This window comes from Chlorocebus sabaeus, chromosome 11, assembly GCF_047675955.1.
Source record: "Chlorocebus sabaeus isolate Y175 chromosome 11, mChlSab1.0.hap1, whole genome shotgun sequence".
In the NCBI taxonomy this organism is placed as follows: domain Eukaryota; kingdom Metazoa; phylum Chordata; class Mammalia; order Primates; family Cercopithecidae; genus Chlorocebus; species Chlorocebus sabaeus.
Window position 1 is genome coordinate 11,730,691 of NC_132914.1, and position 24,241 is coordinate 11,754,931.

The following is a 24,241-nucleotide window of genomic DNA, read 5'->3' on the forward strand; positions in this document are numbered from 1 at the left end:
GAGCTGGGGGTGGGTTCCTGCCTGCAGGGGCCCTGGGACACCCCATTCCCACAGATGAGGACCCAAGCTTTGGGGAGGAAGCTGTCAGAGTCACCAAGTGAGCTGATCAGAACTGGAGCCACAGAGCAGGTGAGGAGCCCTGGCCATGTCCCCATGTGGGCTGAGAAGCTGGGGCGGGGGCAAACCCCCAGGGGCAGATGCAAACAATGGACCATAGGCCCTCCTCCTGCCCAGAGGATGCTCAGCTCCCAAGGGAACACCAAGGCCTGGAACCCAGGAACACACCACCTGACCATCATGCCCAGGCCTCCTGGACAAGGCAATGTCCAGTACAGGCAGGCAGTCTGGGCTTGGGACCAGGACAGGAGTGGATGGTTCTGCTAGGCAGGCCTTCTTCTCCCTACCAGTTGGGCTGGTTGCACTGTAGTTTTGGTTCTGGCAACATATTGCTGCCCACTTTGGCCACACTAGTCCCTGGCTCCCTGGCTAGGCCCAGTACTGTCCAACCCACCTACACAGGCCCCACACATCCAGTGCCCACCAGGCTCCTGTCAGCCAGGAGGAACCATGCTCATCCCCTGAAGTATCCATGGGAGTCTGCATCCCACAGGGACCCACAGCTCGGGGCCAACCTCCATGGGGGTCTCTTGGTTGTGGTGGTAGGGGTGAGGAGGGAGTTGACCTCCAGCCCTCCCATCCTGGCCACTGTGTTTTCTGGGGATCATTCAGTCCTGGGAGCTTCCAGGGGACCCCAGAAGGAAGAGAACAGGGTGATCATGGCAGCCTCAGCCCCAGGCTCTGGGCCCAAGTGCAACAGTCTTTCGGTTCTGGTTTGATCTGGGTGGTAACAACAGGTCTTGTCATTCACACAAGGATTGGCTTCAATATAATGCATCAAGGGACTGTGGAGAACACAGATCAACCTCCAGGGAGAACACAGATCAACCTCCAGGCCAGTTACACCTGGTGACTTAGGCAGTGCAGGCTGGGGAGTGGAAAAACTGACCCCTGACCTCCCCACCTACCCTGCCCACCAGATGCCAGTAGCGGCCAGGGATCCCCGACTTCAGGCAGAGGCAGGCAGCACAGTTGTTGCCTCCTTTGATCCCATCTCAGGGCCCACAGCCCCTGGAGAAACCTGGCAGGGGCTGAGTTGGGAAAATGAGGCAGGGGGATGCCAAGTGAAGAATGTGAGGGACTGGGTATGAGGGGCACTAGGGCACAGGGTCTGCTTCCCCTGGGGAGGTGGCAGTGAGACATATAGTAGCCAAGCCTCCGCAGGCACCACCATGCTGCCAGGCACACGTGGTGTCCATACCCACCCCAACGGCTGCAGGAAGGTTCTTCATTAACAGAAGGGGAGGATGCACCCACACCCACATAGGCATTGGTGCCCACACACATCAGAGAAGAAAATTGTTGCTGTGCCCAAGGTGTGGGGAAAGGTGCAATGTCCCCTTCCTCCCCATGGTGGGTCTAAAATTACCTGCTCCTGCCAGCACCCCCACCCCCAACTCCACAAGCTGGTGACCTCCACCACAGTGCCATGCCACGTGCCAAGAACAGCTCAGTGGTACATCCCAAAGGGTACTATCCTGGAGTGGCTGTGCTGGGCAAGGGACATGTTTCCTAGTCACAGAGGTTTTCTTTCTTTACCGCTCACCGGCCCTGTGCTTCAGTTTCCCCCACTGTGGTACAGTGTAAAAATCTCATCTTGAAGGCTAGGAACCCAGAAAGGTCACCACACCTGGTGAAATGGGGGGTGAAACTCCCTGCCTTGGACCTCTTACTCCAGGACTGATGTCCACTGGGACATGGCCAGGCCAGCATCCTGGGGACGGCTGCATTCCTTGCCTGGGGAACCTTGCTCCCAGTTAGGGATCACTGGAGTTGAGGCTGCTAATGGATTTGGGGAGGCACAGGGGTAGAATGGAGGTAGCCCCATCATACGGGCCTGTGTAGACCCCAGAAAACAAGCATTGAGTTCAGACTCTTGTCTGAAGCTGGCTACCTGAAAGTATTTGGGCTTTGGGGTGTGATGAGGGCCTGGTTTCAGGGAACAAAATGTGCTGGTTTGGACACGCAGGAGGTTCTCTGCAGCTCTCTCAGGTACAGGGTATGTTGCTAAGTATATGCTTTTAAAAACCCTAGGAGGAGGGGGCACCCAGATGGGGCCCTGAAGCCAAGGGCGAGGTCCAGCCTTTCCACCTCCCCAGCTGAAGACATGCTGGAGGACAATTCTCCAGAGTTTCATAACAAAGAAGAGAAAAAAGAAATCAAAAAGACCTGGAGGATAGGCAAGCTAATGAGGGCTTACAGGGATTACCCTGCCTTATTCTTAAAACAAGGCTTCCCTATCTGTCCTCTGGGCCAGGTGAGAAAACAGGTCACAGTAGGACATTCAGACCCTGGGCAGGCAGCTGGCAGCCTGGAGCCCAGGAGGTCCAAACTTACTGCCCCAACCCAAGCGCTCAGCCAGGAGCGGCTCCGCCCACAGTTCATTCACTGGTAAATCAGGCGACTGGGCTGCCCGCCCTTCCCCAATCCCCCTCGCTCACCAGGCCACAGCCTCCCTGCTCCTGGCTGCCAGACTGTGGATGGCAGTGCACGCCCCCTTCATTCTGGCTTCTCAGCTGCCCACCAGGCCATCCTTCTCTGCCAGGCCACCTGGAGCCTGGCCGTGTGCATGCGGGGTGGACAGCACCTGGAATACTTGGGCCGGCTTGGCTGGGGACTGTGGTTCCTGTGCAGGGTGGAGTTAGTGCCCCATCCCATTCCCTGGCCACATGGCCCCTCTGAGAAGATCCTCCACACACTGCCAGGCCTTGACCACCAGTAACCCCACATCCAGGAGGCATTGACGTGCTCACCTCTGATTGGCAGTGGGCATGCAACCCTGGGGCAGACCCCTTAGAATCCCAGGTATGAGAGAGCTAGGTGAGGGCAAGGGTGGCATGAGTGAAGGGGGCCTGCCCCTCCACACCTGTGGGTATTTCTTGAAAGGTGGAGACGAGAGACTGAGAAAAGAAATAAGATACAGTGACAAAGTATAGAGGATGAAAAGTGGGCCCAGGGGACCTGCGATTAGCATATGGAGGACCCACACCGGCACCGGTCTCTGGAGTTCCCTCAGTATTTATTGATCACTATCTCTACTATCTGAGCAAGGGGGATGCGGCAGGATTACAGGGTAGTGGTGGGGAGAGGGACAGCAGGAAAACATGTGAGCAAAGGACTCTGTGTCATAAATAAGTTTAAGGAAAGGTGCTGTGCCTCAATGTGCACGTCGGCCAGATTGATGTTTGACTTTACACAAACATCTCCATACAGTAAAGAACAGTATTGCCGCCAGCATGTCTCACCTCCAGCCATAAGACGGTTTTCTCCTATCTCAGTATATAGAATGTATGGTCAGGTTTCACCCCGAGACATTCCATTCCCAGGGATGAGCAGGAGACAGATGCCTTTTCTTGAAGGGCAAAAAGGCCTTCCTCTTTCACCAATCCTCCTCAGCACAGACCCTTTATGGGGGTCGGACTGGGGGATGGTCAGGTCTTTCTCTTTCCAGGAGGCTATATCTCAGGCTGCCTCAGTGGGGAGAAACCTTGGACAATACTCAGGCTTTCTTGGGCAGAGGTCCCTGAGGCTTTCCGCAGTGCACTGTGTCCCTGGGTACTCAAGACTGGAGAATGGCAATGACTTTTATCAAGCATGCTGCCTGCAAACACATTTTCACTAAGGCACATCCTGCACAGCCCCAAATCCATTCAACCTTGCGTCAACACAGCACATGCTTCTGTGAGCACAGGGTTGGGGCTGGGGTTACAGATTAACAGCATCTCAAGGCAGAAGAATTTTTCTTAGTACAGATCAAAACGGACTTTCTTATGTCTTCGTCTTTCTCCATAGACACAATAACAGTCTGATCTCTCTTTCCCCCACAGAGAGAGTGTCACCCTATATGTCAGCCACTGGGGGACAGGCTTCAGCTTACACCCACCTTCCAGATTCCACCCTCTCACTTGGCAGAAGCTGGCCAGGAATTGGGGCCAATGGACGGGTGGGGTCTGCAGACGACACCGTGTTCAGGTCCCCATGATGGCCTCACACATGGGTGGTGGCCCTGCACTTCCAGGTGCCACACACACGCCAGCCCCAGCTCGGGCCCTAATCTTTGAGGAGGGGGAGCAGCAGAACCCGGGAACTGACCCCACAGTGCCACTCACACCCACAGACGACTCTCCACACAGGCATCAGGTTTCGGCCCTGGCCACCTCCCCCTGCAGGGCCTCAGTTCTTTCCCGGGACTCACGTGGTCGTTCCTTACATGCAGCTCTGGTAGGATGCATTGATCTGTACCCAGGGACTTTGACATGACAATGGTCACTGTCATGCAGAGTGCAAGGGCACAGGCTGGGTGCCCATTGTGGGGACCCTGACTGCAGCACTCCCAGACTACCATCGGGCATGCTGGCCCCCAGGCTTAGCTAGGGCACCAGCTGCACTGGACTCTGCAGGAGGAGGACAACTATCACCGCATCTTTATGTTCTCCTGCTGGTGTCACTCTGTGTTTCTCATCTCCTGGTTGTAGGATTCAGGGCAGACTATCTGAAGACCTTGTGGGAAACAGCCGAGTCCAGCAGAGAAGAGGAGAAACGCCCAGCTGCAAAGATGAAAAAATGGCAGGTGTGACATGGGCCCCCATTCAGATTCTGTGTGTAAATGAGGTATTCTGGAACACCTGCTCTCATAGGATATACCTCAAATATATATATATATATATGTAAAAATGTGTGTGTGTGTGTGTGTGTGTATATATATTATTATTATTTTTTTTTTTTTTCTGAGAGAGAGTCTCGCTCTGTAGCCCACACTGGACTGCAGTGGCATGATCTCGGCTCACTGCAACCTCTGCCTCTCGGCTCTCAGTTCAAGCAATTCTCCTGCCTCAGCCTCCCGAATAGCTGAGATTACAGGCATGCACCACCATGCCCAGCTAATACGTTTTCTTTTTTTTCTTTTCTTGAGACGGAATCTTGCTCTGTCACCCATGCTGGAGTGCAGTGACACGATCTCGGCTCACTGCAATTTCCAACTCCTGGGTTCATGCTATTCTCCTGCCTCAGCCTCCTGAGTAGCTGGGACTACAGGCGCCTGCCACCACGCCCGGCTAATTTTTTGTATTTTTAGTAGAGACGGGGTTTCACCGTGTTAGCCAGGATGGTCTTGATCTCCTGACCTCATGCGACAGAGCAAGGTCGCCTGGACGAAAGAGAGAAACTAAGTCTCAAAAAAAAAAAAAAAAGAAAGAAAGAAAGAAAAAGAAAAAGAACAATATAAGCCAAATTCACTCAAAAGAAATAAAAACAAGATGAGAAGTCAATGGCACTGAAAACAGAAAATCAACAGAAGAACACAATAGAACAAAGCTGTTTCTTCATGAAGATCAACAAAATTGGTCACTATCAAGCCAGGCTAACAAAGAAAAGAAGAAATCACACAAATTACTATAAGGTGAGTACAAAAGTAATGGCAGTTTTTGCATTCTTGGAATTTGCTGTTTGATACTGGAATACACTCTTAAATAAATGTGGTTATGTTATTCATCATTTTAATTGGCATTTCTTGTCTTTTTTTTTTTTTTTTTGCTAATGACTTATTTATTTTAGACTATAGAAATGATGTCAGGCAAAAAGCAAATTCAAGCAACCTTCTTATTTGAGTTCAAAATGGGTCCTAAAGCAGGGGAGACAACTCACAATATGAACACATTTGGCCCAGGAACTGCTAATTAATGTACAGCACAGTTGTTCAAGAAATTTTGCAAAGGAGGTGAGAGCCTTGAAGATGAGGAGCATAGTGGGCAGCCACCGGAAGTTGATAATGACCAATTGAGAGCAACCACTGAATTCGATCTTCTTACAGCCACACGAGAAGTTGGAGAAGAAGTGAATGTTGACCATTCTATGGTCATCTGGCATTTGAAGCCAATTGGAAAGTTGAAAAAGCTTGATCAGTGGGTGCCTCATGAGCTGACCAAATATTTTAAAAAGCATCCTTTTGAAGTGCCATCTTCTCTTATTCTGTGAAACAACAATGAACCATTTCTTGATCAGATTGTGACATGCCATGAAAAGTGGATTTCATACAACAGCCAGCTCAGTGGTTGGACTGAGAAGAAGCTCCAAACCACTTCCCAAAGTCCAGCTTGCACCAAAATGGTCATGGTCACTGTTTGGTGGTCAGCTGCTGGTCTTCTGATCCACTACAGTTTTTGAATCCTGGTGAAATCATTACATCTGAGAAGTATGCCAAGCCATTCGATGAGATGTACAGAAAACTGCAGCATCTGGAGCCGGCACTGGTCAACAGGAAGGGCCCAGTTCTCCACAACACCTGACCACATGTCCGACAACCAGGGCTTCAAAAGTTGAATAAACTGGGCTATGAAGTTTTGCCTCATCTGCCATATTCATCTGACCTCTCGCCAACCAACTACCACTTCTTTAAGCATCTTGACAACTTTTTGCAGGGAAAACACTTACACAACCAGCAGGATGCAGAAAATGCTTTCCAAGAGTTCATCGAACCATGAAAACATGGAATAAACAATCTCATTCTGTCGCCCAGGCCAGAGTGCAAAGGTGCAATCTCAGCTCACTGCAACCTCTGCCTCCTGGGTTCAAGAGATTCTCCTACCTCAGCCTCTTGAGTAGCTTGGAGGACAGGCACATGCCACCACGCCCAACTAATTTTTGTATTTTTAGTAGAGATGGGATTTCACCATGTTGGTCAGGTTAGTCTCAAACTCCTGACCTCCTGATCCACCTGCCTCAGCCCCCCAAAGTGCTGGGATTATAGGTGTGAGCCACCGCACCTGACCGAGCATGCTCCTTTGTTCCTACAGGAGGATGTGATTGGCTTGTTTGTTGGCTGGTAGGGAACTGAATCACGTGACACTGACTGGTAAGACTGTAATACTATAAAACACAATATATAAATTATAATACCATAATGGTATAATACTATCTACTACAATACCAAAGGCATCGATGAAAAGTCCAACACTATCATATGTGACTGAGAGACTGAATGTTTCTTCCCTCAGATTGGTTGCAACATATTGTCCTATTACAATTCTCTCTCCTTCATTCAAAGTGAACGATCCAAATAACAGACACAAATAATAAAGAATAACGGGCAACAGATGCAAAGAACTCACGAGGTGATACTTTATGGTAAAGTTTATGTACTTAGGAATTAATACTAACTCATTATTAGCAAAAAATAAGCATCTTTACATCAAGAGTAGTTTTTCCTTTAATAAAAAAAGGTGGAATGTGTGTAATGGACAAGGGATAACCAAAATTTGTCAAATGAGGCTAGTAAGACAAACCTAACAATTCACAATCATTATTCACTGGTCCATTAATCACAGGACAATACATACAAATGAAACTTACCTGGCCGAGTGCGGTGGCTCATGCCTGCAATCCCAGCACTTTGGGAGGCCAAGGCGGGCAAATCATGAGGTCAGGAGTTCAAGACCAGCATAACCAACATGACGAAACCCTGTCTCTACTAAAAATACAAAGAATTAGCTGGACGTAGTGGCGGGCACCTGTAGTCCCAGCTACTCAGGAGGCTGAGGCAGAAGAATAGCTTAAACACAGGAGGTGGAGGTTGTAGTGAGCCAAGATCACACCACCGCACTCCAGCCTGGGCAACAGAGTGAGACTCCATCTCAAAAAAAAAAAAAAAAAAAAAAGAAATAAAAAATTAAACTTATCTACATATTATAAAAACATCAAAATTCAACCATGAATCCAGCACATTATCAAATGAAGAGACAAAAATTCTACCAACAAACTTAAGAAAATATCACTATCTATGAAATTCAAGTACTACTGCTTAAAGAGCATTGACAGAACTCTCACCTCAAGGTTTCCCTGCAAAACAAGGTGAAATGCATACTCAAGACTCTTTAAGAATGAGCCACTGATAAAAACAATACACTTGTAACTTGTGTTAGATTTCATACATTTTTTTCAAGCACTGCACGATAATTAATTTGCATCAGGCTTTCTAAATTAGAAAAGCTTCACTTATAGAACTTCTTTCCAGTGGGAGTTTTCACATGACTTTTCAAGTAAATCTGAAAACTGAAAATATTCTTGCAGTTTCTAAACTATTAGAGTTTTAATCCTGTATACGTTCTTGTATTTACAAGGTCCAGCCAGCTACAGTGTGCATTTTCATATGCCCTTCAGTGGGTATGAGAGAAATGAAACATTCCCACATTCGGGACATTCATAGGGTTTTTCTCAGGAATGAGCTGATGTCTTCAAATGGAACTAACACAACTGAAGGCCTTACCACAAATTTAAATTCAAAAGGCTTTTCTCCACTCTGAGTCTTCCCAAATCTTCAAAAACAGGAAAATCTGAAGGCTTGACCACATTTCCTACATTCATAAGGTTTGTCTGCAGTGTGAGCTCTTTCATGTTTACGAGGGAATGGGAAAGAGTAAATGTTTTACCACATTTCTTACATTCAAGGGGCTTTATTTATTTATTTATTTATTTATTTATTTATGAGATGGAGTCTCACTCTGTCACCAGGCTGGAGTGCCATGGCATAATCTCAGCTCACTGCAACCTCCGCCTCCTGGGTTCAAGTGATTCTCCTGCCTCAGTCTCCTGAGTAGCTGGGATTGCAAGCATATGCTACCACACCTAGCTATTTTTGTATTTTTAGTAGAGACGAGGTTTCACCATGTTGGCCAGGATGGTCTCGATCTCCTGACCTCGTGATCCGCATGCACAGGGTTTCCCCCCAACCCCCCATGGCTTTTTATGTCCTTGAAAAAGAACTAAGACAACTGAGATGTGCCACCATGCCCAGCTAATTATTTTCTTTCTGTCTTTCTTTTTTTTTTTTTTTTGAGATGGAGTCTGGCTCTGTCGCCCAGGCTGGAGTGCAGTGGTGCAATCTCGGCTCACTGCAAGCTCCCCCTCCTGGGTTCAGGCCATTCTTTTGCCTCAGCCCCCTCAGTACCTGGCGTGAGCCACCGTGCCTGGCATTATTTTATTTTTTGTAGAGACATGGTTTCACCATGTTGCCCAGGTTATTTCACATTGTTTTAATCCAGGCTGGTTATGAACTCCTGGGCTCAAGCAATACACACACCTTGGCTTCCCAAAGTGCTGGAATTATAGGCTGAGTCACTACACCCAGCCTCTATATCATGACTCCTTTCATGGCAAGTAAGGTGACTGGTACGAGTGTAGGCTTTACCGCACGTCTTACATTCATAGGGTTTTTCTCCAGTATGAATTCTTTCCTGGAGGTGAAGGGAACTGAGGTGACTGAAGGCTTGGTCACATTGTTTACATTCATAGGCTTTCTCTCCAGTATGAGTACTTCTGTGGTTACAAAGGGAACTCAGTCGACTAAAGGCTTTGCCACATCGTTTACATTCCTAGGGTCTCTCTCCAGTATGAATGCTTCCATGGTCATGAAGGGAAGTGGAACAGCTGAAGGCTTTATCACATTTGGTACATTTATAGGGTGTTTCTCCAGTGTGAGTCCTTTCATGCATCTTAAAAGAACAAGAAAAATCTGAATGTTTTCCCACATTCCTTACATTCGTAGGGTTTCTCTCCAGTGTGAGTTTGTTCATGTATTAGACAAGAACCGGAAACAGTGAACGCTTTACCACATTGTTTCCATTTATAGGGTTTTTCTCCTGTGTGAGTTCTCTGATGTCTTTCAACTGAATTGAGAAAATAAAAAGCTTTCCCACATATCGTACATTTATAAGCTGGATTTCCACTGTACATTATCATGTGTCTTCTAACATCTGGAACAGAAACGAAGAATTTCCCACACTGTTCACATTTATATTGCTTCTCTCCATATGGTTTGTATCCTGAGTGAGCTAGGATGTGCCTATTAAGGAGGGAATGACGTACAAAGACTTTTCCACAAATACTGCATTCACATCGTTTTCATCTAGTAGAAATGTTCTCATTCAGATCAAGATTTGGAATTTGGCTGACAACTTGTCCATCATACTGATTACCTTCTTTGCTTTCACACAGTCTCTGTACCATATTATTTCTGTAAAAAAAATGATAAGCACATTGTTATTGCTTGGTTTAATAACTTTCTACTTATTAATAGGTCTTGGACTTACACTGCTACCAATACCAGGGAAAATGCATTTTTTTTTTTTTTTTTTTTTTTTTTTTTTTTTGCCATGACAGAATTATTTGAAATTAAATGGGTTACTACTGAAAACACAACTACCACCTGCATGGCTATGACCAACATAGTAAGATTCACATACACAATTTTGTAGTACTATTTTCAAGTAAACTGTTTTCCAAACACTGACTGCTACGTTACATTTTGGGTGAAATTTTTCTAAAAAGAAACAAATTTCAAGTGACTCTTATTTGTTTTGATTGCTTGCTTTTAAGTTCATGACATGCTAAGATTCCTTCAGAGGACTTTATTTCCTCTTCTCAGTGCAAATTATCTTATATCTTTCCCAGGTTTTTCAAAGTGATCTTCAATATTTTGGTCTTTCCATTTGTTTCCTAAAATGCAGACCCACAAAATAATCATGAATTATTACAAACTATAGAAACGTTACTAGATTTCACGTTCATTGTACACAGTGCCGATGCCTGATTTATTCACCAAATCATTCCCTTGCCACATTCCAAATCACAAATAGCACTGATGATAGGGAAATACTTCTGTAATTAAGTGAAATGTGTTGTCATTCTTACCTACAGAAGCCAGGTTCCTGCAGGTTTCCTGCATCACTTCTCTGTAGAGATTCTTCTGAGAAAAATCTAGCAAAGCCCATTCCTCCTGGATAAAGTTCACAGCCACATCCTCAAAAGCCACGGAATCCTATCCACACATGTGGATAGAAGGATGGGTGAGACTGACAGCACTGGGAATCTATACTCAATCCATAAGCTGTTTACATGATTCTAAAATTTCCAAGCATTTATTCTATGACTTGATTGTCACAACTCTTACTCTGTTCACACACACTCCCTCCCACACAGCAGTACTCATGCTAGAATTGAACTATTCAAAAAGGCAACAGCAAACCTCCTGAGACGACTTATTCTTAAAAATGCCTGCTCACAAAGTTCAATCTTTGTTTGTATTAGTAACTTACATTTTGAAAGGAATTCCACCAACCCAAGTAATAAGAATGACTCACTGCATCTAAATGGCTTATGCAATATATTTACCAAAACTTTTTCTGCTGAAGGTCTATTATTTTGTGTCACTGCAGTGGTGCTTAGGGAACCAGACACCAAAACACAGTCTGAACAGTAAGTGTTCAATGAGTTTACCCGGTAGACAATATTTTACATGTGCTGTCACTTGTTAACTGGGGAGTTGAGCCCATTCCATGTGATTACACCAAGAGAGAGTAGGCTTATTAAATTTAATTGAGTAGTAAATAAAACCAATAATTGATATTTAACAATATGAATACAACAATTTTTAAAATCTCTATTGCACAATGTCAAGGCAGAAAGGAATAAGAGGAAATATGACACATTTTTTTAAAATGACATTAATATCACCACTTCCAGATGCTAATCCTGTGACAGCACATAAATTCCCAAATCAGGTTGTTTTAGGCAAGAAAAACTACTTTTTCATACGTAGTAAAAATGACAAATGTCTAATGATTTTTAGTCATCTATAAAAAGAGTGATGACTTGTCTAACATACTTCTAAGATTTTTAAATAAAAATATTCAGGACAGCACAGTGTTAGCAGAGAGGTGAGCAAGCAGACCAAGGGGAAAAAAAGTCTTAATGACCCAGCATTTACATGGAAAGTTGATGAATGAGAGAATAGGCACTGTAGACTAGAAAAAGAAATCACATGCACTTTAAAACCAGGCTGACATCTACTTGGGAAAATGCACTGCATTCTTCTCTATCCATGAACAATAATCTACTTATTATATATTCAAATATGAGTTGAATATTTCAGAGTTGAGTTCTGAGCTGAAGGATTAAATGTTGACATCATCAGCACACAGAAAGTAAGGCCATGACCAGATGAACTTACCTAAAAAGTAAGAGCCAAAAGAGAAAGGAAAAACATAAATTTAGACCCTTATTTTATACCACACACAAAAATTAACTCATAATTAATTGATCATAGAGCAAAAAGTTAAGAATTATGATTACTGCGATATTGGAGACACTAACTGTACCAAATGCAAGAAATCAAAAATGGGTTAATCAATCATAATTCTATCTATATATTTCTTTACTTAGATCATTATGTCTATAATGATAATCCCCTGCCTATCAATCTATCAATTTTTACATTGTTATTTTAAATAAAACTAAACTAGATACTGAGTACTGAGTCACTATCACTCTGAATAGGCAGAAACTCAAGTGAAAATATTATCAATCCTCCCACTTTCTCCCTAGATTTTTGGTCCTGTTACTTTTAAATGCAACTGACATTTGAAGAAAAAAGGTTTACATAATTAGATATATGTAAATAGATGAACATAAATAAATAATATTTATGAATACTTATGAATAACCAGCCTTATTCCTCTCTATTGAACTATTTGGCTCCATTATCAGTAAGGAGACTGCATGAGATCACCAACAAAATAAGCCTGATTGATTAAAGACTGAAGAATTGAGACCTTGGGCAGTGTGATATTTTCAATTCAGAGACAAGAGAAAGAACTAGCAAGGGAGACTGAGAAGTGGCGCCCAGTGAACAAGGATAAAATCAGGAGAGGGCAGCATCCTGAAATGCAAATAAACTATGTTCAGTACTGCTCATAGAGCATGCAACACGAAGACTAACCACTGGCAACACAGACTCACCAGTGATCTTCCAAATGTCAGATTCAATGAAGTGGTGACAACAGCCTTATTGAAATGGGTTGACAGGCCAATAGTTGAAGAGGTTTCACATTTTCCTAAATAATTATAAACCAAGGGGGTAAAGAGTTGAAAAAGCTGATTCCTGAGGTCAGTCTTTGACACTGAAAATCAAAAACCCTCAGCCAGTTCTCAGGACTGAGCCAATTCAGAGAAGCACAGTTCAATGATTAAAGGGAATCTTAAGTCCTCTTGATGAAGGACATTGAAAATTCACTGCAAGAATACTCAGGGTGTGTCTTATGTTGCTTTCTCAAGGACCTGTAGCTATTCCTCAGATAACAGTCCTCAGAGAAAAGAACACACCTCCATATTATCTGAGACTTTTAAGTTTGGAGCCTGAACTAACACTAACATCTGGGTACCTCAAAAGACACAGTGGTTCATGGGATAAAGTGAAAAGTTTTTACTTTTGGGCTTTTTGTTTTCTTTTGTTTTGTTTTGAGATGGAGTCTCGCTCTGTTACCCATGCTGGAGTTCAGTGGCATGATCTCAACTCACTGCAACCTCCGCCTCCCGGGTTCAAGTGATTCTCATGCTTCAGCCTCCCAAGTGGCTTGGATTACAGGTGCAACACCACCACACCTGGCTAATTTTTAGTAGAGGCAGGGTTTCACCATGTTGGCCAGACTGATCTCGAACTCCTGACCTCAAGTGATCCAACCACTTGGCCACCCAAAGTACTGGGATTACAGGCATGAGCCCCCGTGCCTGGCCCTTTTGGGGTTTTTGTTTTGTTGTTTTTGTTTGTCTCTTTTTAGAGACAATATCTTACTTGATTGCTCAGGCTGGAGTGCAATGACACGATCATAGCTCACTGCAAGTTCAAATTCCTGGGCTAAAGCAATCCTCCTGCTTGAGTCTTCTGGGTAGCTGTAACTACAGGTACACACTACCACAAACAGCTATTTTTTTTTTTCTTTTTACAGACAGATTCTTACTATGTTGCCTAAGCTGATCTGAAACTCTCATCCTAAAGTGATCCTCCCGCTTTGGCCTCCTAAGTTATTGGGATTACAGGTATGAGCCGCCTCAATAGGACTAGAGTATGAGTTTTTGAAGATCAGATGATACATAGAGCTTTGGCCCACATCCAACCCAAAGCCGATCTAATGGATTTATCGTAGTTACCCCTTCCCAAAAGTGTAATTGAAATTGACAGGTTCAACAGCTGGCAGGACTCTCACATTGCTTCCTGACCTGTATACCAAGGGACATTATTGTAAGCATGACCAAGGGGAGGCTTCTGAACCTCTACTTTCCTGGCAATAAAATGAATAAAACATAATAACTCCATTCTCCAGGAAACAAAATTGCTTACTGCCACAGAAAAAAACTCAAAAGTTCTAGGGGGTGGTGGTCCATTTTATATCTTTATTCAGTTAACCTAACTGGACTCTGTCAGAACCAGATGGGTTATAGGAAGAATGCACATTAGCATAAACTTAAGTCACATTTGCACATTCGCTCTAGGATGTGGTATCCTCACTGAGCAGAATGTGGTTTCCAGCACTTTGTAAGTGGCTTTTGATTTAACGAATACTTTTTGATCTACACCCATTGTGGGGGGAAATCAAAACAATTTGCTTTGGCGTGGTAAAAACAAGAACACTCCTTCACTGTTTTATGTCAGGGCTATGTCACTTCTGCTTTCAGTTTAATCGACATTTTGAAAAATATCATGTTAATTCAATATATTAATAATGTTACATAAATTGGTACTCATAAGCAAGAAGTGGCAAGTTCCTTAAGTATAAGTAAAATACTGTAACATTGAACAGAAGTAAAATACTGGAAGAAGAGACATAAAGTTCAGCAGATTCAAAGACCTATAACATAGATGAAGTTTATAGGGGTCCAATGTTTCTGGTCCTTTTGTCAAAACTTCCTTTTTAAAGTAAATGGCATGTTGCCATATACATATTTCCTATCACTAAAAGGGAAACATAATTTTATGGGGGCCTATTGGGGTTTTGAATTCAACATATACCACATTTGAGGACATTTCTCTGACTCATTAAATGAGTTTGCAAAGACTACTTGCCTCATGTCGAACTGAGAACCAAAACGGGCTCTATAGCAGATATAGAGTCTGGCCCAAGTTGCTTGCGCATTGTGCCAGATGAAGTAACAGAATTCAAAGCTGCTACAGGCATGCATAGTGGGCATTATAGGACTCTGTGCATGCCTCTCACAGGTCCATAGCAGAGGGGAGAGCAAACTCCTAGGGAATTAGTGCAAGACTATTCCTTCCCCAGCAGAGGAATACCTTCTGTCTGAAAAACAAAACAGCAAGTGCAGAAGATTAATCTAAGCATAAAGCCCCTCTAAGCATAAGTGTTTCTAAACACAAGACCTTGTGCAACTGTGAAGTCATATGCCCATAAAGCCAGCCTGGTTTGGAGAACATGAGCAAATCTGAGTGGAACAAGGAGTGGACGGTATTGCCCTCAAGCATGTCCTTCCTCAGATTATCTTGACTGTCTTCTCTTCTCTTGGTCAGCACCTTGCTTGATCCAGATCATCCTTCCATTTGGGACTTGAATGGAACACCACACTGTAGGCATGAGGTTTGACTTTCATAACTACCACCAAGGGACTGGGTGGTGGAAGGCAGAACAGTAGAGATGGTAGTTCTGCCTCAGGGAAACTGGCCAATGGGCAATAGGAGACAGAAGACAGCTGAGCAGATACATTTTCCCTTTTCTTTCCCTTTTATGACTAATGCCAGCTGTGGTTTCCCCTTGTAGCCCTTCTGGAAAAGTACTGGGAGTCAAGCACACACATCCGATGACCACCATGCTGTCTCTCTCACCTCATTGTGAAGTGGTCATCAGCAGAGTCATATCATACATCACAACACGTGGTTTCACATCTGCTCTTGCCTCAGTTTCCACATGTCCTGGCCATTGCTGCTCTGGACTTACCTTCCAAATAAATGTTATCACTTTAACATCAGACATTGGCTCTAGTTCTAGACACCCAAGGCTAAGATATCCATTTAGTGTTAAAATTACTAGTTATGCATTTTTCTGTGGGTTTGTAATATGGCATTTTAAATGTTCATTTGGAAAGGATTTAAAAATATTATATAAAAGTTACATTTTAGTAAGGTAGTTGGTAACTAACTCAGTTTTTTTAAAGAGATGCCATTTTCATTTATATACTAACCAGCTGGAAATATCACAATACAAATATATCATTCACAACTGAAAAATTATATGCAAATATACCAAAATATTTTATATTTATGTGCTTTTTAAAATGTATCACAATAGGTACAATCTGATTTTCATGTTCCACATTATCTTCCCATCACACATCAAATATGGCTTCCTCAGGGCTATCATATAGTGATATTTCCCCTACAATTATATACTAGCCATACTTTTGCTCTGAGAAATGCTTCTTCTTAGATAATTCTGTAACCTCAAGTTGAAACCAGAAAAGAAAAATTTAGGCAACTTTAGATTTTGTGATGAAGTTTCATTTTCATTGGTTTACTGCTCCCATATAGTTTACTCCTTTATTCACCAATTTACTTGTTCATCAAAATATTCTTGAATACCTATTCTATGTGGTGTCTTTTAGGCCCTGGGAGTCAACAGCAAGCAAGATCTATATGATCTCTGCTTTTGTGGGGCTTACATTGTACCAGGAAAGATATATGATAAACAAACAAATAACTAAATCAGATGTAGGGATGATTTATCCCAAGGTTTAGATAACATTGCTAACATTTCATAACTCAAAGAATTAATACAATTTATAGAATTTACTTGTTTAATTATGTTATACATTTTCTTCTTATAATAGAACTTTCTTTTACTGAATATGTCAACACATTCTCTCATTGCATTATTTGGAACTAGATTATAATAAAATATATATTTAAGATGTTTTCTATCATTAATACATAGATTTCATAGATGCCTTAACATTTGCAAAAAGTTTAATTCAAATGATTTTTATAATTTCTGTACTATTTTTACATAGAGTATTATTCTAAGGTAGGGAAGATTCAAGCTATTTTATGTGAAGTTTAAAAAGAATTTCATGTATGGAAGATAGAGGAGATAATTGGCAATTCAGGGACTCTGAGGTGGTTTAGAAAAAAAAAAAAAACCCTGAAATATTTGACATCAGATCTCAACTTCAAAAAAGGTTTCCTTTAACTCAAAAACTGGCAGAAATGACTTTTCTAACTGCAGGTTGAGACTTAAGACAACACTGAAAAGGTCATAATCGTGTTTCTTTCTTCATCCATATTAGAGAAATGGCTTTTTTCTCAGCTGTTCACATATTTGTATTAAATCTAATATTCCTCAGTACTGTTTATGGTAGACATATGCAAAATGTGTTCTAAATGTATTTGTCATCCTTGAATATTATTCTATGCATCTTTTTTCTGACAATAATTATTTTGGCTATAAACTAAACATAAAATTAGAATTCATGATGAAATAAAAACTACCCCAAAGGTGAAACTTCATTATTGATTTAGAATTGAGTATCCTTACTATCAAAAAAATTAGATGTTTGAACACACTGTGGTACCTATGCGTGGTAAAAATCAGTGGAAAAGAGCAATGATTTTGAGATAAGGTGTCAGTTCTTAACAATTATAAGTAAAGATCTTAAATTTTCCAAGTGAAACATGATAATATGATATGTATATGTGAAATATACATGGGTTCATTATTCTGAAAAACTTCTTATCACATTTTCTATAATTTGACATCTTGTGAAAATATGATTAACATTATGTTATTGTCAATGTCTTTTAAGTCTTTCATATACACATACACACACACACATATAGATACATTTTTAGACTAACTTTAGGTAAAAGACTTTTCTAGGCATACTTTCAGAAATTACTCAAAAACATATACTACAGAGAAAACACTAGAAAGTATAAAATGTTCCAGACACTATCAGTTTGTTTTCTCCTAGAAGACACACACGATGTCCCACTTGTGAATCTAGAGAGTTGAGAGTTTCGGGTATTTTACTCAGCACCTAATCTGACACAAAATCAAAAGAAAGATGTGTTTTAGCTTCTTGGTTCTCCAAATTAGGACGAATGAGTCGAAAGAAAGATATATGTTTCCAACAGTCCTGCAAACCATGAAAACTGGTTCATTCTGCAGCCTCCTAGGACTCCAAATGGAAATGATTAGGAATAGAAAGAAAATGGCACATAGCAAGAGGAAGGAGATCAGAGTTTGCAAAGCTTTTATGTGGACCGTGGTGCTGGGATCTCGAGATCCTTCACCATGGAGCTGCATCTTCTTGAGATGTTTACACAGAGAAAAGATTAGCATCAGAAAAGATATCAGGGACAGCGTAAAGGGTATGAAGCTCCACAGGGTAGTTACAGTCATATATGAAAGGTGTGCTGCATTCCTCAATTTCATCTTCCCGGTCATGTTTCCTTCATCTTCTTCTGTCCACATATTCTCATCCATGTTTACCGCAAGAAGATGACAAACCAAAAATAACAAAGACCCCAACAGTATTACCAGAATGATACTCCTAATTCTCCTCTTTAAATTAAGAAAACTAAGGTTGGAGAAATTGGCAATCTTGAGCAGATAAAATATGCTGAGGCTAGCAGCAAGCCACATGCTGAAATGGTTGGTTACAACCCAGGCATTATAAGAAGTAATTCTTAACTCTACACTATAAAAACCTGGATTCGACTCAGTTAAATACCAATTTAATAATAACGCCCAGAGCAAAGCAACTCTGGAGACTGCCAGAGCAGTGAGAATTTGGTCAGCCAAGGAGATCTTTTTTCTTTTCACCCAGTCAATGAAATTTACCAGTGCTATGAAGCCATTGGCAAAATTTCCAAGAACAAATAAAACCAATATTAGAACTGAAAAAAAAATGTGTAGAAAAGGTATCATATCTGAACAAAAAAAAAAAAAAAAAGAAAGAAAGAAAGAAAAAGCAAGCCTAATATCACTGGCTGTGATTTCTTCAATACCCTGATGTTAAATTTTATGTGCACCTGATTTCTGAATGTGCAGTAACATTCTTTTTACTTTTAAATACTGTGACCAGTGTCAAACAAGAAAGTACCAGCCTATGCTAATGGATGAGTTTGATGTCATCTTTATGGAAAACATTCTTATTTTCAAAACAGCTCAAATTAACTCATTCATTCAATGTCCGTTCATGTGATGGGCTTGAATTATTCGTAATGAAGTGGAAGTGAAACCTACATTTTCATTTACCAGCATGCAAATAAAGACATATTCTCTTTCAATGTTTTGCAATATTTTCCTTGTTTAACCTATACATAATTTGTGTTCAACAATGTCAGTTGTTAGATAGGGAAATTTTACCCACGAGTCAATAGTTCATACAGTAAATGTCTAAGTTCTTTAAGAGAACTTAGTCATAACTAGGATCACCACCATAATGGATTTACTATTTGTGCTATATTTAAACAGAATGAGTCCAAACTTTTAAATCAAAATCATCCAAGATTTTCTTGGGAGACAGAAGAAGACCAATACACCTTAAAATCTGGTTGCTGCTAACCAATACTTTTGTACGAATTTATTGTTACCATGCTCGTAAATAAATACACACACACACACACACACACACAGAAACACACACACACACAGAGACAGAGAGAGAGAGAGACTGTCACACTCCTAAGGGATGGAAGGAATTATTTTCTTATACTTTCCAAAATGGGAAGTAAGTTTCCTGGAGGCCATCCACGTGAAATTAGTCTTATTTTCCCACTGAGGAAAAAAAAAAAAAGTATCAAACATCAAACATATCTCTCATGCTTAAGCATTTGGTACACTTACTCTCAAGTCTTTTTAATGTTTACTGTTTAAGTATTTATTATTTAATGAAAATGTTCAACAATTTTGTAAATATTCCTGAGTACCACACCCTTTGATGCATAATTTTGCAGTATCCTCCCACTATAAGCAGGGTGATTACCTGTCCCCTGGACTCAGAGCTCACTCATACAACTTTATTTGATGAAGAGAAAATTGGTAGACTTCACACGGAGGTTTGAGATGGCTTCCGCTTCGGAGTTTCTTGCTCTCTTCCATTGATCATGAGATTATCACCTGGCTAGTACACTGTTCCCAGAATGAGAATGAAAACTAGTGGAGTCATTTTACCTCTGCCTGATCCAGCCTAAATTGGCCAAACTCTAACTGGCTCCAAGATGCAGAACTTGGCCCATCTCAGGTCACCAGAGCTATCCACCAAACCCAGCTTATCTTTGAATCCAAAGATATATGAGATAAAAAGATCTAACGTAGTTTTGGAGGAGTTTCTCTAGCAGAAAAACCTAACTGATATAGATACTACAGTGTATAACTGATATAGGTACTTGGTGTAGGTACTATCCTACACCAAGAGTGTGGGGAAATATATTCACCCATGTTTTGTCAGGAATTCAGGAACCAAAAGAAAAATAGATGGGGAGTGGCAAAGTTTTGGCATGTGAGGTAGATTACTAAAGGTAATAAAAAATGTTTGGAAAGATTTGTGTGCTGCAGGTAGCATCATCTCAAATTTCCACAGGTTGCAGCTAAAAGTTTCTACTTCAGCTCTCCAAGAGTTGTATAAAAATGTATATAAATGGTGAATTTTTTGCAAGGTATATAATGAGCGGAATAATTAATATTCTTTATGGAACATTTCTCCAGTTAATAATTTTTAAATACAATTATAATGCACACTTAGAATGGGTGAAAACAAAAATGGTAAACACAGCAATGTATCATAAATACTCCTGCAACCATCATGCAGGGCAAAACATGTCACATTGCAAATAGCTTAGGTCCACCTCTGTGCCACTCTCCAAGTCCCTACACCTTTCTTCACATACCCTGAGGAAAGCAATAGCAATAGCCATAATTTAGGATGATTATTTCCTTGATTTTCTTTTTTTTTTTTGAAATGGAGTCTCACTCTGTCACCTAGGCTGGAGTGCAGTGGCATGATCTCGGCTCACTGTAACCTCCACCTCCCAGGTTCAAGTGATTCTCCTCCCTCAGCCTCCTGAATAGCTAGGACTACAGGTGCATGACACCACACCCAGATAACTTTTTGTATTTTTAGTAGAGACAGGGTTTTGCCATGTTGGCCGGGCTGCTCTTGAACTCCTGACCTCAGGTGATCCACCTGCCTCAGCCTCCCAAAGTGCTAGGATTACAGGTGTGAGCCACCATGCCCAGCCTTGATTTTCTTTATACATTAACAACTAGGTATGCAATCCTAAACTCTATGAAAGGGTTTTGCCTGCTGTAAACCATATATAGGTGTAGTCCTGCATGTTCCTACTCATGACTTCTTGGACTCATCTTTATGTTTCTGAAATTTAGTCACATAGTTGCATCTTCATGTGATTCATTTCTTTTCACTTCTCTGTAATATTCCATTGTACGAATGTGTTGTAATGATTCATTCATCTTTAGTTGATACATATTTGGGGGTTTCTTTTTTGAACAGTTATGAATAATTCTAGTATGACCATTCTTTAATATATCATTTGATTCATTTCCTTTGGATATACACATAGAAAGAGAATTACAGGGTCATCAAATATGGCTTTCAAATTCTCTTCACAGTCATAGAAAATTCCAAATTTAAATTAACTACATTTTCTTTTTTATACCTTTACTTACAGACTATATATAGCTATTTCTATACATCTTATTAATCTAAAACTGAACCCAAAGAGATGCCCTTATTTTATAAACTCAAAATTTATTTAGACTTATACACATATTTACCACTTGCATTATTTATTATTCTTTCATGCATGTTCAGCTTTATATTTTTAATAATTTTCCTTTTATCTAAAAAATATTCTCTTGAATTTCTATTTATTAAAGTCTGCTATGGTTTTGAAACACACTGAAGACATGATTACATTGAATTCTGGCTTCAATTTTGTCTGTTGAAAATAAGATTGTCATTTAGACTGTTGTTTCTTTTTACATAATCTTTTTCTTCTACCTAGTTTTCTGATTTTCGATTGGTCTTTGATATCCTGTGGCATTTGTATCTTAATTGGTTTTAGTTATCTCATCTGAGGTTTAATGGCTTCTAAAAATATATGAATGTCTCAGAATAACCAAAGTTATCCTGAGCAAAAAGAATAAAACTGAAGGAATCACATTACCTGACTTCAAAGAATACTACAGAGCTATAGTAACTAAAACAGCATGGTACTGGCATAAAAACAGACACATAGAGCAGTGAAACAGAATAGAGAATGCGGAAACAAATCCACACCTATAGAGAACTCATTTTTGACAAAGGTGCCAAGAGCATACACTGGGGAAAGGACAGTCTCTTCACTAAACCGTGCTGGGAAAATTGGATATCCACATGCAGAAAAATGAAACTAGATGCTTATTTATCATCATATACAAAAATCAAATCAAGGAGGCCTCAATGATTCAGTGATGTTTGATGAGTGGTAGTGTTTAGTGTTGATTTCTGAGAAAGAGCATTCCAAGAAGAAGGTACACATGTATGAAGTCCCTGAGGCAATTCTTGGTATATTCAAGAAATTACACAAAGTCCAGTGTTGCTAGCATGGGATGAGTCAGGCATTTTAGGACAGACAGGCAGACAAAATTGAATCACTCAAATGATTATAGGACTTTGTAAGGATTTTGACCTTACTCTAATGAGATGAGAAGCCACTGAAAAATCTAGAGCTGAAGAATGGCATGATCAAATTTGCATCTTCACAGGCTCTCTTTGGCTGCTACCTTGAAAATACATCAAGAGAAAAGGATGTGCAGTACTAGAAAGAATAATTCGGAGTTGATGGCAATTATCTTGGCTAGGTATGGCAGCAGTTTAGACGAGTATGGCAAAAGTGATGACAAGGGATTGGATTCTGTATGTTTTTGAGGAGAAAGCCAACAAAATTTGCTGATGCCTTTGAGATGAGTTCTGAAAGGGAGAAAATGTTAACTCCGTGTTTTTGGTCTAAGCATCTGAAAGACTGAAGTGGTCATTAACAGAAGAGGGAAAGGCTATAGAAGAAACGACTTTGGAGACTAGAGGGAAGATCACTATTTTGATTTGCACATGTTAGTTCAAGTTCTTGTTAGACATCCAAATGAAGATGTCAAATGACCTCTTAGAGATTGGATTCTAGAGACCAGGGTTGATGTCTGAGCTGAAGGATTAAATATTGGCATCAATAGCACACAGAAAGTAACTAATGTTATGACTAGATGAACTTACCTAAGAAGTGGGAGTAAAAACAGAATGATAAAACATGAGTGTAGACCATTATTTCAAACCATACACAAAAATTAACTCATAATTAATTGATCATAGAGAAAAATATAAAAACAGAATACTGAGATACTGAGACATTAACTGTACCAAATGCAAGAAGTCAAAATGGTTAATCAATCATCATATTTCTCATATTTCTTTACTTAGATCATTTTTTTCTATAATGATAATCCCCTACTTATCAATCTATCAATGTCTACATTGCCATTTTAAATAAAACTTAATTAGCTATCTGCTCACTATCACTCTGATTTAGTAGAAATTCAAGTAAAAACGTTATTGATGCTCCCACCTTCTCCATAGATTTTTAGTATTGTTACTTTTAAATGTGACTTTGATGTTTGAAAAAAAGGGTTATATAATTTGATATATGTAACTACATGTATATAACTAAATAATATGTATGAATAAACAGCCTTATTCCTCTCTATTAAACCATTTGGCTTAATTAGCTATAAGGAAACTGCATGAGATCACCAAAAAAAAAAAAAAAAGACATAGTTTATTAGAGACTGAAGAATTTAGGCCTTGGACAATCTGAGATTTTCAGTTTACAGACAAGGCAAAGAACTAGTAAAGGAGACGGAGAAGTTGTGTCAGTGAACAAGGATAAAATCAGGAGAGGGCAGTATCCTGAAATGCAAATAAACTATATTCAGTGCTGCTCATAGAGCATGTAACATGAAAGCTAACCACTGGCAACACAGACTTACTGGTGATCTTGCAAATGTCAGATTTAATGGAGTGGCAACAGTAACAGCCTCATTTAAATGAGTTGATAGGCCAATAGTTGAAAAGGCTTCATATTTTGCTAAATAATTTTAAACCAAGAGGGGACAAAGTTGAAAAAGTTGACTCTTGAGGTCAGCTTTTGACATTGAAAATCAAAAACCCTCAGCCAGTTCTCAGGACTGAGCCAATTCAGAGAAGCAGAGTCCAATGATTGAAAGAAAACTTTCAT

The 24,241-nt window shown here is 40.7% G+C and overlaps 1 protein-coding gene and 1 pseudogene across 1 annotated transcript; both read right to left on the bottom strand.

The window, feature by feature from the left end:
* Positions 1 to 9,134: 9,134 nt before the first annotated feature.
* Positions 9,135 to 15,926, bottom strand: LOC103218606 (uncharacterized; annotated as a pseudogene).
* A 2,005-nt stretch (positions 15,927 to 17,931) lies between these two features.
* Positions 17,932 to 18,946, bottom strand: LOC103218607 (taste receptor type 2 member 50). Its single transcript, XM_037990131.2, has one exon. It carries the CDS (start codon positions 18,876 to 18,878, stop codon positions 17,979 to 17,981), a length of 900 nt encoding a protein of 299 aa, XP_037846059.2. The 5' UTR covers positions 18,879 to 18,946; the 3' UTR covers positions 17,932 to 17,978.
* Between the last annotated feature and the right edge of the window lie 5,295 nt (positions 18,947 to 24,241).